Genomic DNA, 18,657 nt, shown 5'->3' with positions numbered 1-18,657 from the left:
TTTAAAGCTGTCTCGCTATGTTAAACCCATTTAACATAGCAAAACAGTTTGTAAAAAGCAACAGAGATCTTGCTTTCTCCGTTGCTTTTGCCCACAGCTCTGATGTACTGTGTAGGCATATGCATGCTCAGTACATCAGAACTGCTGCAGAATACCAGACAGCTGTGTAAGGGCAGCAAGGAGGCATTATACAATGCCATTATTTAAGAAAAGTAATTTTTTTTTTCTTAAATAATGTCATTGTATAATAGCAATAACCCACTTCTGGGTGTGGGTAATGCTGGATTTACCCACTGTTGGCTTTGTTTGGCCACTCGGGCTTCGCCCTCGTGACCAAACCACACCAACCGTGGGTAAATCCAGCATTACCCACATCCAGGTGTGGGTTATTACTATATTAACCCACTTTAGAAACGAATGTATGTATTGTGCAATACACTCTGCTTGATTGTACATTGCACTGTGCTTGTTCATTTGAAGGTATATACACGTTTTTGTCCATATAATTTGTCTGAACTACTCTGTTTTGCTTACATTTCTGTATATTTTTGTTTATGAAATGTTTTGTATTTCACCCAGGCTGAGCCTGAAATTGGTCAGCACTGATCAGTGCACTACCTCAGTAAACAAGTGTAAATAAAATAAAATAAAAAGTGAAGATAACTTGGGGCCAGTTCTTCTAAATGACCACTTCCTTTCAGTTCATATGAAGTTCTGTGTGTAGTTTTGGTGCTTAAACTTGTTGAAAGATTAAAAATTTATACTGTTTGTTTATTTATTTATTTTTATTAGAAGCCAGTTTAATGCCTCACAGATTCAGACTGTAATAAAAATAAGTCAGTCGCAAGTGTATTATTTGGACTGTTGTTTGTAAATGCTGACAGAGTTGTTGCCTGATTAGAAAAGTGATAAAAATTGTAAAGTATAGCTGAAAATTCTTGAACTTTAGTATTTTAACAGAATTACAGTGATTCATTCTACTTTTTTAAATGAAGGTAGCTAATGCAAGTGTTTGAATTACATTGCACAGTGTAAGGCAAGATCACCCTACACCAAATAACTATTTATAAGAAAGAAAGGTTTCTATGTCTGAATTTTTTGAAGAACATATGGAAATGCATTACTATTTCACCTTGAATTTAGTTTGTCTGCTTTCTTGAATTTTATGTTTGAGCACTGGAAGTACACAATACAGTTTTTCAAGCAGAGGCAAATGTTTTAGGAAATTACTTGGGCTCTGTCAGACAAATTGGCCTGTAAGTGTCAGTATCTCCAACTATATTAGAATATCCAGGCACTATCAGAAGTTGTGTTTGTAGTCTCAGACATTATTTCTCAGTAATTCAGTGCTTTTAAAAGATATTTTTCTGAAAGCTAGTTTAAACCTACTCATTTCATTTTACCCTGATGGACTTCACAGAATTGTTTTAACCTTGTTATTGGAAGTTTTAACTCCACATGGACACATGGCTTTATAAACTTTTTAAAAACAGCTCTCAGCTAATTTCTTTATAACCAGCTTCAAGTTAAACACTTTGGGAAATAAAATGCGTAAGATGTTGAGACTGTAGATATGTTGTTTCATTATATATGCAAAACAACTTACCACACTGCACCTTCTTGTTAAATCAGCTGCTGCTGCTTCTGTTAAATGTAGAGGACAGGTTTACTATCCACAGTACAACAGAACTAATTTTAGAGCTGTCTGTATATCCTCTGGTGTTCACTGTGGTTTGAACACATTTTTTTTTTCTTTTCCTGATCCACAGTGGAGAGAATAAAGGAAAACAAATGGTGTGTGTCAACTGTTTTGTATTTTACCACATATTGTCCACATTATAAATCGGCAGGAGGTGCTTAAAAAGTTCCCCTTTGCTAGTAAGAAGGAAAGTAATTAGGACTCTAGCCTCAGGGATCAGGCAGAAAAGTCTACACTTTTGGTAGCAGCAAACACCTCAATAGAAGAGGTGATAAGCATCCTAACAGAGTAGTTTTTTTCAGTCCATAGTTATTTTAGCCCATTATTTTTGCTTTGGGTAGACAAATCTTCTAAATTAACATTTAAGCTTCCTGTCCATCTGCAGCAAGGAGATTTACTTCCCCTCATACCTTTTACATCCCTTTTTTGCCACCAGTTATAAGACTTGCTTGTTAGGACTACAATCAAGACTTGGAGGAGAACTTAGAAAATTTTAGCAGACCATTATGTAAGAGATGTTTTAAAGTTTGTGCTTCTTCAGAGGGTCCTGCTCAACATTCCGTAGTCATTTCCAGAAAATGTCCAATTACATGGTAACCAGGATGAAGCCTATCTTTCCTAAAGGGTAAGAAAGATGATAACAGAGTAGGTTCTATTTCCTTTTTAATGCAAACAGGTTTTGCTCCAGATCTTCCTTCTATTAAAGTGTGGAGATCTCTTGAAATCTAAGACTTGCCAACCTAATCAAAGACCACAGCATTAGAAAACTGAAATCCCACCCATGCAAAGCTTAATATGGCTGCTATTTAAGCACACCTTGGCATAAATATGTCTTTATCAATGTGTTTCTTCGTGGAATACCTTTGGCACCATTTACAAACCACAGTAAGTAGTACACTTGTAACTAACTTATTTTGATAACAGTCTGAATTTGCACATCATTGAGGGATACTTATAAACATATTTCAATATTCTGCCCTCGTGAGACATTTCTAAGTTATTAGTAAGGGTTCAGCTCCATCATTTTCCAGTTCAATCTTAAGTTTTTTTCCTATGCACCTTGCCCTGGTTATAGTGGAATTCAGACTAAGAGGAATGTACATTTATTTATTACCGTCCGAACATGGCAGTTCAATTTCAAGAATCTCATGGTGTTAGGTTGAAGTTTTTAAAATAGTTTTATTGCAGCTATTATTTTACTTCAGTCATCTGTTTTTTTCTGAGTGGAGGCTAATTAACTGCTTTTCTGCAAATTATGCAAATGTTATTTATTGAATAATATCTTGGGAAGTATGTTGTTTTAGTAACAAGTAAGTAAGGTGTACAAAACAGTGGTGTGACCAGTGCTTCTGTATAGCACAGAAACATGGGCAATGTGAAAGAGGAACAGCCGGGGAAGCTTATAGCGATGAAGAAGAAATGTTTGAGAATGGGTAGTATGATGCACACTGTGAGACAGACAAAGAAATGAGGCCATCAGAACAGAAGCCAAGGTAGGCACAATTGCAGAAAAGATCAAGGTGTGTAGTTTATGGTGGTTCTGTCACATATGCAGGAAAGCAGAAGATGATTTGTTAAACAAGATTTGGAAGAGACAGAAAGAAGGTGAGATAAAATGAGGATGCCAGCCAAGATGTGGATGGATTGCATGAAAGGAAACCTGCAACAATCAGGTATGACTTTTGAAGAAGGTAGGTAAGTGGCCCTGACTCAAGAGAGGTAATGGCATTATGGGTGAGGCCTCAACCTTGTGTAGAAATGTGAAAAGTGTGTTGATGATGATAGTGGTGATGATTATGATGATGAATTGTGTTAAGCTGAACAAAAAGATATGAATCTCCATTTCTTATGCAGGAATACTTTTTCGGGGAGATGTGTTTGATACATTCCAAGAGAAATTTTTCTTTGATTCAAAAGAAATACATCAGATTATGTATTTATTTCCATCTGTAGTACTGCTCCCCACAGTATCACCCAAAGTGTTCCTAGCACTTCATTGTCATATGTTACTCTGTATAATAGTGGGCACTGGAATTCAAGTAAGAAAATAATTTTTAATCAAAATACTTATGCTTTAATTTCATTCACTTATTTGTTACAACACCTTTTCTCAAATGTTATTATTCTGTCTTCTGTATTACTGTGTTTTTAGTAGTTTTGAAAATTGTATTGTACTTAACTTTGTTGATATTAGCTTTGTAATAATTGTATATGGAGCTTTTCTCCCCGAGCCTCCATTGAAAACGGGCTCATTTTAGCCCAATGGACTTTGCTGGTTAACAAACTGCAAATAAATAAAATAAATAAATAAAACTGAGAAAGAAATTTGCAGTAAAGATACCATTTCTTTATTACCCTCTTTTTTAGAATTCTGTTTTCTAGCCTACATGTTATAAGATGCAAATAGTTATTGATGTGACTACAGTGTCATAATTATTGCATTGTTGCCTGAGGAACTAAAGCTGGAGTGAGATAACATCTGTTTTATATATGTAGTGTACATTAACTAATGTCAGTCTGAAAGCCAGAAAACTGGGCTTAATGGTAGCTGTTGCCAGAGTGTCTGTAAACAGAATCACACATTTTACTTCAGCAAGTCTTTTTCATCAACATCTGCTGTTATGGATAGGACCTCAAATAACTGTTCTTTTTCACTTATTTTCTCTCTTTTCTTTAACTGAAAATAGATTACCCAGAAATTAACTTTTCTGTGATCTTTTGTTTCTCATCACAGGTGCCTCTTTTGTTGAAGTTAGTGTCATGAAAGACAATCATCTGTTTTGTATTCATATTGTTGATCCAATAACAGCTATGGATAGTTTTCCAAAACCTTCAAAAGAGAAATCTGGAAGTGGAGAGTTGCCTGAGAAAGACAGTAAGTAAGTTTTACTAGCTACAAATGTGAGCTGGAATATATTGAAATTGATTTCTTGCACTTATTTTACAGAAGGAAGAGACCTCATTGTGCAGTGTGTGTGCTGTTAGAATATTCAAGGACCATAATGCTGATCCTTGGAATAGCAAAAATGCAACTGCAAATGTGTGGGGAGATATACGTGTATTCTCTAAGGAATGGAAATCTCACATTAATGGCAGGGATGTGAAAGAACTACAACAAAGGGGATGTTCATCATTCCCACTGCCTCCGTGGCATTTTGGGATAGCTATTTGGGGTTATATCCTGCTAAGGATATAATACCCTGCCATCTTCTAAAGCTTCAGTACACCTTGTAAGCCAAGCCCTTTAGAGATTTATTGCTGCCAAGGAGAGAACTCTTCTCTGGGCATTTGAGGATCAACAGGCAGCTTGTGTATTAAAGTGCTTTTTACTGAGTTTGTGCAGGGAAAAAGTGACGTTTTAGGACTTTAAAGTTTTACCAACTTGTGCTGCTTGGCTTCCCCAGGATAGAGGCACCTTTATCGTCTTGACCATGGATCAGACTACAGAATCACAGTTGGTCCTTCTTCCTGTCACAAAAACAAAATGTTAAGAAAGCAGCCTTTTCCATAACAGAGCAGGCTAGCAATTTGCCTTAGCCGCAGGTGGGTGACTCCACTGTGGCCAAACCTGGTTCCTCAAACCACTCATCTTTTTCCCTGGATCTCTCTGATGTAGCAACTACAGCCACTATGGACCAGGAATTATTCATGTCCTCTGCAGCTGTTGGGGTCCCCATAGTGGGTAAGGGAGAAGCACACTTGTCAGTCTTGGGAATGGGACAGGGAAGATACCCCTGTTCAACCAGAATGTTTTACCTATCCCTGGGGAAGCTATTGCTGCCATTAATAAATCTGTCACAATTTTCATGTCAAAAAGAAACAGAAAACTAAACATTTATCCACTCCTGCTCAAATCCATCTGGACAGGAGTAGTGTATTAGGTATGGGTCAAAGTCTATTTCAGGCTATTTATCCCTGTTATAAGGTAATTTCTGGTATAAGAAAAAGGGACTCCTCTTTTTCTGAAGCGATACAAGATTCTGCATCTGGACAAGAAGATGAAGGGGTTTCTTCTCAGTTTTCTGATTCCGACTTAGAGGAGAGCTTAGTATCTAATTCTCCCTCTGAGGATTCTCTTTATCTGAAACTATTTCCAGAATGTGCTAGTTTTTCACTGGGTAAACACTAAGATTTCTTATTCCCTCAGAAAATACTATGAGCTGTTGCAAATGGAATTTCCAGAACATTCTCTTATCCGTCCTGTCCTGTCAGTATTGGAGGATGTGTGTGTCACTGCCTTGAGTTTCCCTGATAGTCTGCAACCCCTAAATAAAGCAGATAGATTGCATAAAATTTCTTTGTCTCTCAAGTTTATATACACTCATCCCAAACCTGACCAAGCAGCAATAGCTTTAGTTAATCCAGCTATTGCTAAACATTTAATTAATTCCATTCCTTCCTTTTCTGTCAAGGATGGTAAAATGATTGATAAGTATGTAAGTGTCTATGTCTGCAACTTTGATTTTTAGGATTTTAAATTGTCAGGATTATATCATAAAATGCATTCTAAATAACTGTGAAAGGAGCCCTTATGTACTTCATTCAACTAATGCATGAAATAATATTCATAAATCAGCAGCTTGGTTTGAAACTTCAGCTATAAAATATATGCTTTCATCACACAACACCTGATACCCCTCTTTACACTGTTTTCCTATAAATAATTTAGAAGCATTGGGTATGGCTTGATTCAGTAAGCCTTTAGAGATAAACTTTTTTATTAAGGATTACTTTTAAATTTGCTTCTGTCCGTTCCTGTACTTTTTAGCAGTGCAAAATGTAAAAAAAAACAAAACATAAACATATTTAGGTATATTTAAGTTACTGTACCATATAACAAAAGTTCTCTCATATGTAAGATGTATCAGATAGAGGCATAATACAGAAGCATGCACATAAGCATGGATTTTGATGCCAAATAAAGATGGCTTGGTCAGATGTTCAGGCATTTTTTAATACATTTTGTGGGCCCTCAAAAGTCTTAGTGTTGCTTATAAAAAAATCTCAACACATATTTAAAATGACCTGATTTATGTAAATGTTATTTAATGGTATGAATCTACATAGTAATCTACTTTACTTACTTTCTTAAGGCTACAACACTACAAAAGGGAGAGGGACCTGCTTTGGTCACTTCCCAGGACAAGCACATATCTGCATTTATTGTTTAGAAATGTGAACCTTCATCAGTGCAAGAGAAGGGTAATCAGGGAAGAAAAAAACAAAATCAGAACACCCCCACCCCCTTTATGTTCAAAGGGTACATTCTCATCTGTTTGCGGATGCTGATCTTGAAAACACATTCTGTTAGTCCAGAAGTTCTGTGACAGAGTATAAATGTAAAGAAATCATAAATAATATGGTAGAATTAACTGGTACAGTACAGAATTTTCTTGTCAAATGAAACATTATATACAAATGCTTAAGTTGCCTGAATCTAAGAATGGGGTTTGTCATCTACTTAACTTACTTGCATTTGGAGATTTTTTTAAAGAAAATAATTCAACTCAATCCTCACCACTGGCAACAGTGGGGAGCGTACATACTGGGAGGATGACAAGTACATACACAGTATAGTGCAATTTCCTGTAAGAGCACTCAGAGGTCACAGTCAATCTGGTGCTGGTTTCTCCCTCTTTCTCCAGATCCCCAATAAGACTCCCCACTAGCACAGCTATAGGGCCAGGCTAAAACCTCCAGCACTCTCTCTGTCCAGCCAGTGCTTTGCGTCCCTGCCCAAGTAGCTGACACACACACACACACACACACACACACACACACACACACACACACACACACACACACACACACACCTGGGAAAGGCTGGCACAGGTTTACTAGCTATTCCCCTTTGTGCCCAGACTATAAGTTAGTTCCAGCTGCCACAAGCAACTCTTTATCAGCTACTTAAGGCCCTTAAAGAGTGTCCTATCCTACTGTGTAATGTTACTATTATCCAAATGGTAGTCTGATCAAGAGCAAGGCTATTTAGGAATGACCTGAACAGTGTCACCATATTGATATGCAAGTACGCTAAGAGCTTAAATATCTCATAAATATCAGCCACAAAGATAGGTTTAAATATATTTAATAATAAATAAATAGTAAAAGGACAAGACAATACTCAGTAAGCAATCAGTTACATCAGAGTTCAAAATCCCAGGAAATATTTAAAACAACATTACAGGACAGTCTCAAATAAATAAAAAAAAAACATCTAAGCTATACTTTATTATATTTCTAACTGAATCTAAAAGAGTTACTATGCCCTAAAAACCTTACTTACAGCAAGGCAAGTGCAGATGAGTGATGCGTGGATGTTTCCAGGTCAAAGGCAAAATACAAAATGCACAGTCTCTCTCTCAGAGAGTTTTTAAATTAATATCAAATGTTACTGCTGGGTTAGCTTGGATGACATCACTTTTTGTCACCTGACGTTTAATTCCCAAGCTAAACCCCCTTTGTCATAAACTAACATAATTTAACATCTCTGTGTGAAAAATACATAGCCTTCAGATGTTTCCTCAGAGCTGTGCAGCTGCTAGGAAGTCGTAAAGCAATAAAATACATCTACATCTCAAACTTGATAATTACTTCTCTTCCAAGACAATACAAAAATCTTCTAGCTCTAGACATCCTGTCTGTACTGACCTTAAACTGAGAGATAACCTTTATAGCACAATCATAAAACAATTTAATTTCAACTTAATTTCTTGAAGTTTTGCAAGTAAACTCTCTATGTTCTAGTTTTTACTGTTAAAACGTATACATTTACACAATTACAATATTTATATACATGTCTATTTTAAGCCAGCAGGGCATGGTGTGGTTACATTTTATCTTAGTACTTTACAAACCCTGTTCAACACAGATTTCTGTGTCAGCTGTTTAATAAAGAGAGAGAGATTTATTTTTTCTCTTATGAACTGTAGCAAACTGCTATAATGTAGGAAGCAGTTGATACAGTGTAGACCACACACGGACCACTACAGCACTCAGGTTTGACTATAAATACAATACCAGCTTTTAAACGTTAGTACTGCATTAAAGGAAGATCCAGCTGATTGGGCCCCACCCCTAACACTTTGCATCTGGGGCAGTTGCTTGTCTCCCACAACCCCCTTAGCTACTGTTTGCAAAAATGTCCATGTCATGATGAATTGATGTTATGAAAAAGGCGGGGACTGCCAAGAGAATAAGATATTAGGACAGAATGTATGGATGCTGTGTGCAGTTTGTATACTATATAGGTTATGGTTTAGCAAAAAGAAAAAAGAAAGCAAAAGAAATTGTGCAGAACCATAGCTAGTTTATTTAGCATCCAGTGTCATTTCCTGATCTGGCACCCCTCAAGTTGAAGAATAAAAAAAAAAGTCATTGCTCCATTGCTCTGTTCTCAGCTAGACTTCTGGAAAAGCAAAGCTATAAAGATCTGATGCTTTGCAACCACGATTCTCTCCAAAGGAGTGCCAGTGAGCTGGAAAAAAAGTTTTTTTATACTTAAAAAAAAACTGTAGCAAAATAGTGCCAGAAAGTTGAGGGAAAAAAGGCACTTTCTACACTAAAAAAAAAACTATACCAATGACTGAAACCAGTGCTTCAGTCTTGAAGTCCTGACAGTAAATTAATGTATTTCCATACTGTCTTTCAGAAATGCCTCTAAAGAAATAAATGGCTAATATTACACTAATGATGATCATGACTCCTAACACCTTGCACCCTGGGTGGCTATCCCCTTTGCTTCACCTAGCTATGTTTCTGAGATTGAGAGGGAGAGACAGAGAGGGAGATGACAGTCTAAGGTTCTGATATGAAGAGCAAGGTTTTGTTATATTGTCAAAATTGTTTGAATATCAAAACCTTACTAAGTCTGTCGTTTTATTTATTGCCCTTCTGTACACTGTATTTGTGTGTTCACTGTTAGTTGCTCAGAAGGAAAATTTCTTAACTGCTGTAGTGTTTCATAAAACCAAGATCTAGGTTCAAACTACTGACTGTCAGACTGAACAACTGGATTAGCTTAATATCCTGTGTTCTTCTTTCCAAAGGTGTATTAAAATGTCCTTGAAGAAACATAACTGTCAAGCCTGATATAGAATGATCAGACTGGGAAAAATGTGCTACCACTGGATTTTTGCATGTAATGGTATGTCTGTGGGCATTCAATGTAGTTCTGAGTGGCTGACCTGTTTCTTGTCATTTCCTGCATTTAACCAGATAAACCATATTTTTAGAAGTGCATGTAAAGGTACCATGTACTTTGAAACTTTTGTTCTATGAACGTGCAAGATTGGAAACTGTGTAAATCATCGGAGATATGTTTTACAGTTTAAATGGAGCATTGGGGCTTTTCTCCCCTGGCTTCTACTGAAAATGGGCTCTTACCCAGTCCAGCTTTCTTGGTAATCAAATGTCAGTAAATAGTAAATAAATAAATGAAGGGTTGCAAGGTTTTGTGCCATTTCGGACTGTGTTCTGCTCTGATATCTGTGCTTCACAAGCTAATTTATTAGATTTGGTGGTTGTTTAAATGACAGTAGTGAGAGTGCTTGAAAAATGTTTCTAAGCTTGTCATCTTCAATGAACATTGATTGGAAGTCCCTATACTTTCTTAAATTTTTTTGAGTTGTGGCTGATATTTTGTCACTAGTGGAACTCTGGCATGGGGTGTCCTGTCTTTATACTGGAGAAATTTCTTGTGATTCATAGGTTCTTAGATGAGTACTATATTGCTGTGTCTACTGCCTTATCAGACTCTGTGGCAGAGTGATCTTGAACAAGCATAGCTTCTTTTAGTTGTGCCAACTGTCTTTCTTTTTCTGCCCCAGTAGAACAAACGTGGTGATATCAAAGTGCTTGACTTTAAATAACTGACTTCTTTGTATGGCTGAGATGATTACTGCTTCTGTGCAAATATATCTGACTGGCAGTTGGTTTCCTGTAGACAAGTCTGTAATGTCCCATTGTGCATAGTAACTTTAGTATCAAGGAAGTTTACAGCTGAAGTTGAGCTCTCCAAGGAGAGTTTGATAAATGGGTGGATTCTGTTGTATCCTTGGTAGAACAACACAATGATAGCATTGATGCTTGTCTCAAGAACAAACCTTAACTCACTTCTAAGTTCATAGATTTAAAGTACTAGACTAGCTGCTCTTGAGGGCCATTTTAACCCTAGCTAGTTTCCCTTTTTGTGGCCTAATTAACCTATCCCATTTGCTTAGAGATTGGCTTTACCCATCCAGGTAATTATATATTAACTAGATCATACCATAGATAATTTGAGGGGACCCATGCATGGGATATAACCTTTAGGAGATGCCTCTGTCCAGTAGTAGTACAAGGTGCAGTCCTGGGGTAAATTTTCTATTTCCCATCCACAGATCCAAGTTGTGCTTGATTTTGGACAAGAATTAATTTCTTTTTATGTGAATGTGGATTCTGTTCCAGAGCAGCACTATCCTCTGTGAGATATACCTGTCTCTCCAAACCATTCTATTGATGTTGCGGAAGAGGTTTAGATTCCTAGACACAGTATTTCTTTTGACATTTGACTTGCTGATGTGCAGTAAATCCATCAATATTGGGTTGGAGGATGCCTTGTAGGCCAGAAACAGTTCACCTCTTAGCAGTCTATAGGATATCAAGTATAGTGACAGGGCTTTGAGTTGGTTCATGTAGGCAATGTTGTTTAGGCTTTGTGTCCTTTTAGTAAAGTATCTCTGTAGACGTTGCAGTGGTTGCATGTGTCTGGACAGATACATGCCAAAAGGGTCATTATATTCAATGATTTGTCTAATGAGGAGTGCGTAAAGAAGGACAGTGACATACCTAGATCTAGACAGAATCCCTTTGCTTATATGCTGTGCAGTATAAAAGGACAATGCACATATATTCATCAAATTTGATGTCACTGTCAACATAAATTCCCAATTTCCAAACAAATGGGTCAACTCTTATGGTTCTGTTGTTAATGTGGTAGTTACCCTGGACAGAGGACTTCTCAAAGGATACAAGAATGCACTTTTTTGCATTTAGTTTCAGTCCATGATTTTGGCAGCAGTTATTTATTTGAGACAAATCTTCCTGCAGGATGACCAATTCATCTGGAGATTCAATGACTCTTCCTTACTCATAGTTATCTGCAAATTTAGTCAGCCAGAGCCCTTTGGTATTGTCTTTTACTTCAGAAAAGTAGATACCAAACAGGAGAGGTTCTAGCACAGAACTCTGGGGCTGCACTTGTGACTGGCCTATTTGTGGAGGTAATTTCCCATATTTTGATTTCCTGCATCCTATTTGTGAGCCAGTTGGCAATCCAGCAGGACTCTAAATCAACTTCTTACATTCCCTAAAAGCATTTCCCAGGTATCCCCTCATAACATGTACCACCCTGTAACATTCTCAACTCCTAGAGGTTCATATTCCACTTTTGGACTTTGAACAATCTGAACTGGAGCGGTGGAGGAATCATGCGGCTCTCAATCCAGGACTCTCTTTTTCTCAACCTTCCCTAACATAATCTGTTCAGACAGACTCCACAATTTTTGCATGAGATCAGCTTCAACAGAGATAAAAGTACAAGGGCTGTATGACAACTCAAACAGATCAAGACATATAAATGTCAAATAAATCTTTGTTGTAATTCATGCCTTAAACGCTCTACATTTTCTTTAGAGCCCAAGCTCTTTTCAGGTTATTATAAACAATACCACAGTAATGTGGTAAATATACAAACAAGGGTGAGGGTACCAGATCTTACCCTCTGTGCTAGTTGGCAGTGATAGCATAGGAGGTAGCTCTACAGCACTCCATAACTCTTCATACTTCTTATATACCATCAGAGCAAAACATAGTGGCAGATAAGCTCAGCAGATCTTGTATAGATCTTCACAAGTGGAAACTCAATGAAGATGTCTTCCAGGAACTGATCCAGATGTGGGGGAACACCTCAAGTAGACCTGTTCACCTCTTTGTAAGACAGACAATTGGATAAATTCTGTTCAAGAAATCCTTGTAACCAAGCATGGAGAACAGATGTTGTATTATTCCCCTGGTTAGGGATGTTCTTATCTGTTTTCCACTCTTTACAACAATTTCCAGGGTTTTTCTGAAAATTCAGAAATAATTCCTCAGAATCATTGTGGTGACTTCCTTTTGGCCAAGGCAAATTTAGTTCTCCCTTCTTTTTAGAACTGACCAAGGGCAATTAACCATGCTTCCTGGATGCACTCACACAAGACAAAGGCAATTTGATACACCTGACATCAAACAGCTTCAGCTGACTGTCTGAATGATTCATTTTTAATACCTTTTACGCACCTGCTTCATGAGGAAATGCAGTAGGTATGAAAGGAAGCAAGAAAGCCTGCTACTAGGAAGTAATATATTGGCAAATAGAAAAGATTTTCTTCTTGGTGCCTAGCCAACACCCAGTTTCCCATTAAAGGTTTTGCATATCTGGTACTCAAAATTTGTGTGAGATACTATCTCTTCTGGCCTCTCTTAAGTCTCTATAAGGTTCATCTTGTGGTCATTTCAATATGTCTGCCCATGGATCCCACTCTTTCTTCTCTGTTGCTAAACAGTTTCAGAAAGTAGTTTTGCACACGATACTCCCTCCTTAACAGATTCCTACTACTTAGAATCTCACGTTTGTGCTGGAGAAGCTATGTCACCATTTGAAACTGCCTCCTTGACGGATTTAAGGTTCATTACTTGACAAAACTGTCCTTCTGTTTGCTCTGATGTCTGCAAGAAGATTATTGAGTTGCAAGTTCACATGGTGGGGGAACCCTATCTGTTTTTTTTTCATAGGGATATGGACACTGTGTGAAATAACCTCTCATTCATGCCTAAGATAGTTCCAGAGTTAACTTTGAATCAAGCCATCACTACCAGTTTTCTAAACAGATCCGAAAATCTAGGGAGAAGAGAACGTTCGTCATATTGATCACTGTTGCAGTAGCCATATCTACGACCTATCCCATCAACTTCCCTTGAATCAGAGACTTGAGCCTGTCATTCCTGTTCTGAGTTAACCCATCCAGACTGCCCTCCCTACACTTCCCCCAGAGGGAGCTCCCTCCTCTTCTGAGATCTCCCATGAACATCCCACAGAGGAGATTCCTCATAAGAGGATGTGCAACCAAGGACACGGACTTCCAGATCTCCACCAGAGGGCATCTCCTTTGGAGACATTTTAGAGATCCTGCAGCAAATTGGTGGTTGGTCAGCCCATCCTCCTTCCTCTGAGGAGTCTGTATTTTTAGAGGCTTTTAGGACGGGGCCCATCTACATTCTGGGTGGTTCCCTAGTAGATGAGTTAGTAGATTTGGTTTCCATCCTGGCCTGGAAGAGCTGGACTCAATTGAACCGATCCCCAAGCAGCCAGACAAATGTTTATCTCCCCCCAATGACAGACCATATTGGACCAAGGGGATTCCGGTGGATACCATGGTTATGGCAGCAGCTACCAAAAAGGAGCTAGCTGAGCAGAGCTCCACTGTCCATCCACTGAACAGGGAGTCCAGAGTGATGGACAGTTTTTTTGTAAGAACATTTACGCCTTGGCCACTTTTGCGCTGAGAGAGTTGAACTACCTGGCACACTTTACTCATTTGCAGAGACAACTGGTGAAAGAGCTATCAGACTGTCTGGTAGAGACCATGTCAGTGGACGACTTCAAGAAAGTCTCCCCCATCTGACCACTCTCATCTTTATCCAATTCTTCCATGAGGCTGATTTCCCATTCCATGGAAGGTGCCTCATGGGCAGCTGGTTCAGGCATTGCTATTAGGAGACATTACTGATGAGGCTTTGTGATTTTGTGGAGCCCTTTAAGGCGTCCTTTGTTAATGCCCCTTCGATGGATTCTCCCTTTTTGGTCCATTGGTCAAAGAGACCCTAACCCGCAGCAAGCAAGAAGGGAAGACCTTATCTGCCATTAGGGTCAAGTTCTCCACACCACAGCACACCTTCTCTAGAAACCAGCAGAGTTTAAAGAAAACTTGGTTCCAGAAATCCCAGGGGTCTTCCCAAGATCAGTGTGGGAATTCTTCCTCCAGAGGCAGAGGAGGAAATTTCAATGGGAGATGCCACCCCAGGGGCAGAAGGGTTCACAGAATCAGGGCTTTAGGCAACCCTTATCTGATAGGCCCTGCCAGAGCTCCTGAAGCACTGCCCGACTGCTCATCTCTGGAGGCAGTTGGGGGTTGTTTCTCTATGCACCCCTACTGCCTGGACCAATATAACACAAAACAAGTGGGTGCTAAAGATTATATCCAGAGACTATGTTGTTCCCTTTCTCCTTTCTCCTCCAGTGAGACACAAAAAGACTCCCCAATATTCCAACCAGCCAGAGAGAGTTTGCAGTAGTAGAAGTCCTAAATCTTCTGCAAAAAAAAGTCATCCAAGAGGTCCCGACTTGGCAATTAGGATTCAGAACTTACTCTTGCTTCTTTTTAGTACCAAAGAAAACTGGGAACCTGAGATCCATTTTGGATCTAAGCAAATTAAATTGTCTCATAAAGAAGGCAAAGTTTTGAATGGTGATGGTTCAGTCCACTCTACTGCTGCTGCAGAAGGAAAATTGGATGTGCTCAGTGCACTTGAGGGATGGGTACTATCACGTCAAAATAGAGAGATGCTCCAGAAGTCATCTGTGCTTCTGGCTGGAAGCCAGTCATTTTCATTTCAGGGCTCTGCCCTTTGGACTCACCACAGCCCACAGGGTGTTTACCAAATGCATGGCACTAGTCACAGCTCACCTGAAACTGCAAGGATTCTGGATGTTTCTATATCTGGAAAACTGGCTGTTTACTGCCCCAACCAGGCATCAACTACTACAGGCCAGGGATTATTTCTTCAACCTTGCCAGTCACCTGGGAATCACTATAAATCTGGCAAAGTTGAACCTATCTCTAGTGCAGACTTTAGAATTCATTGGAGAAACCTTGGACACAGTGAACCAGATTGCCTCTTTTCCCCCCTCATCTCAGTCAGACCTTGAGAGATCATGTCCAAACTATCTTGAATCGAGCTTCTCCACTGACAAGGTTGATACTCCAGGCTGTAGGATCTATAGTGGCTGCCATCCCATTAATCCCTCTTCCAAAGTATTTTATGCGAGGCCTTCAGTGGACCCTGGCTGTTCAATGGCTTATACTCTACCAGCCTCTGTTCCTGTCAAGCTGACTTCAGTTTGCTGAAAGCATCTACAATGGTGGTTTCTGTCAGGCAACCTGAGCTTAGGCAGACCTTTCCTTCTTCCATCCCCCTCAGCCATGGTGACCACAGAGTCTTCCCAGTTGGAGTGGGCGGGCATTTCAAGGGAAAGATGGTCCAAGGCATGTGGTCACACACACACAACAGATTACATATCAATGTTCTGGAGATGAGAGCATACCTCTCAACTTCTCAGAGCAAGAAATCTGGACAAAGCCATAAGTAAAAGTGTGACAAAGACCCAAAAATAGGGACAGTTTTTAAATATTGCTCTTACAATCTTAGAAAGTTGATAGAATAACAAGTCTTACATTAGCAGGAACTTTATGAATAGTATGAAGTCTGATACAAAAATGTCTGTGATTATTTAACTTCAGTCTTTAATGATTTGCCACTAATTTGCCAGAAAAAACATAATTTTATGAAAAACGGACCAAAATATGAAGCAAAAATCTGGACATTCTGTGAAAATCTGTACAGTTGACAGGTATGGATGAGAGCAGTCCTCCTCATGCTGCAAGCCTTCCAGGACATTCTCCCTCTAGGAACTATTGCGATTCACATAGGCAACATGTCAGTGGTGTGGTACATCAACAAACAAGGAGGAACCTGCTCTTACCCACTGTGCAGAGAGGCCATGAGAGTTTTGGAATGGGCAATGTCTATGGATCATTTTCTACTTGCAACTCACATACCGGGAAAATCCAACATCCTGGCAGACAAGCTCAGCAGGTCCATTCTGTCCCCTTTACGAGTGGTCCCTCAAACAATCAGTAGTGGACTTGATCTTCAGCCATTGGGGCCAGCCTTGTTGCGACCTGTTTGCAGCCTCCCAGAAAAACAAGTGCGGAAACTATTTTGCTCTGATACCCCTCCAGGAGAGTCCATGAGAGATCCTCTGGTTCACGATTGTCCTCCCCAGTCTCCTCTGTGCTTATCCTCCTTTGCCCTTGATCCCAAATTTTCCTCCAGAAATCAAAGCATTTTAAGTCCTCAGTAATCCTCACTGCCCCATATTAGCTTTGTCAGATTTGGATCCCCTTTCCTCTGATCTCACCTGAAATATCCTCCATGGATTCTGGAACCAAAACAGGACCTCCTTTGTCACCCGATAGAGGGGTTTCACCCCAATCTGACATCCCTCAAATTAACTGCTTAGTTTCTCCACTTCCAGTGACTGTTAGAAGGTTCAGGCTTGCTTTCCCTGTCTGAGAAATTATTTTAGACTCCCAAAAACCTGCTACCAAGAAAGTCTATGGAGTAAATGGAAGAGATTTGCTTTCTGGGCTTCTAAAGAGAATATTGACCCTTTCTCCACTCCTGGTTCAGCGATTCTTCTCTTTTTGGCATCTCTTTTTAAAGGAGCCAGCTTTTCTACCATCAAACTTCAATTGGCAGCCATCTCTAATTTTCATTCCAGCAATGTTTTCAATTCCCCTCCATCTTCCAAACTGTGCAAGGCCTTCTGGAAAGGGATCTTCCTCCTCAGGACTCTGGTAAAAGATCCTTCCCCGCCATGGTTATCTCACTGTGGTATTGCAAAGCTTAACTCAAAAACCATTTGAGCCAGTAGATGATTGTAACTTAAAGTTTCTTTCATGGAAGACAGTCTTTCTCATTACTATCACCTCAGCAAAGAGAATCTTGGAGATTCAGGCCTTGTCTTCTAAGCCTCCTTACAATATTTTCCACAAGGATAGGGTGTTCCTTCTTACAAATCCTTCTTTCATGCCAAAGTTAGCTAGAGAATCCAATAGCAACCAGACCATTCAACTACCAGTTTTCTTCCCAAATTTTTCTAATGATGGAGAATGTTTGTTGCATATGCTAGATGTTCACAGGCTGTTACGTTTTTACTTGCACAGGCCAAAACCCTTTCAAAAATGAGAACAGCTATTTGTGCCCTTCTCTCCTGGCTGTCTGGGTCAGGTGGTTTTGATGGTTATTCTCACAAAGTGGATTACAGATTGTATTACTTTGATTTATAACAAGAATGGATTACAGTTACCTCGTCCTCCTAAGGCCCACTCTACTAGATTTATGTCCACCTCATCCACCTTTTCTTCCTGGGCGTCTTTATATGACATCTGTGCTGCAGCCACTTGGTCAAAGGTTCACACATTTGTCTCACATTACAAATTAGACATTGTTTCCTGGAGCAGGGCTTTATTTGGTTTGGCAGTGCTCCAGCATATCCTTCCTTGAGACCACCCAGTTGTTGTATAGCTGGGGACGCTACCTCTACACAAGGAGGAATGAAAGAGACAACATCAGATTTATTAGTTATGTACTTATGATTGGTATCTGTTTTGTCTTCTTTTAGTCCTCCTCACCTTCCTACCCTGCCATCCCCTTCCTAGTGCTCTAGAAGACCTGGAGAGAACTCCTTAGGAACTGCTGCTCCTGGTGTTGAGCCTCTAGTTATGGATGCATACTCATTTCCTTCTTTCCATCCCTGCTCTCTTTTCTCTTATGGGTAGGAAACTCGATCTGAGGAGGTTGGTTGGAGTGTGGGACATTGTGGGAAGTGAGAGAAGCTTGAGACTTGGATCCTAGTCTGAAAGAATGTGGCCGAGTCGAATCCGATGATCCAGTCCATACCCATACATAAGGAGGAATGAAAAAAGACAACACAGATGCCAGTTTATGGTGAGAACATGACTAATAATTAAAATCTTCCAGATCTTTTTCGCTTTCTTCCCTCCTAACTTCCAGACTCCTTCAGTAATACCATT

At 39.3% G+C, this 18,657-nt stretch overlaps 1 protein-coding gene across 1 annotated transcript in view; it reads left to right on the top strand.

Annotated features, from left to right (window-relative positions):
* Nucleotides 1-18,657, top strand: part of SPAG17 (sperm associated antigen 17) — a 3,638,922-nt gene that overhangs the window by 2,060,317 nt on the left and 1,559,948 nt on the right. Inside the window, exon 23 of the mRNA XM_044071485.1 lies at nucleotides 4,434-4,574. Within this exon, the coding sequence (XP_043927420.1) occupies nucleotides 4,434-4,574 (141 nt within the window). The remainder of the gene's footprint in view (nucleotides 1-4,433; nucleotides 4,575-18,657) is intronic.

Source organism: Protopterus annectens, chromosome 5.part0 (assembly GCF_019279795.1).
Source record: "Protopterus annectens isolate FY-2018-M chromosome 5.part0, PAN1.0, whole genome shotgun sequence".
NCBI classification, from domain to species: Eukaryota; Metazoa; Chordata; order Ceratodontiformes; family Protopteridae; genus Protopterus; species Protopterus annectens.
This window is presented reverse-complemented; position numbering and strand designations above follow the sequence as displayed.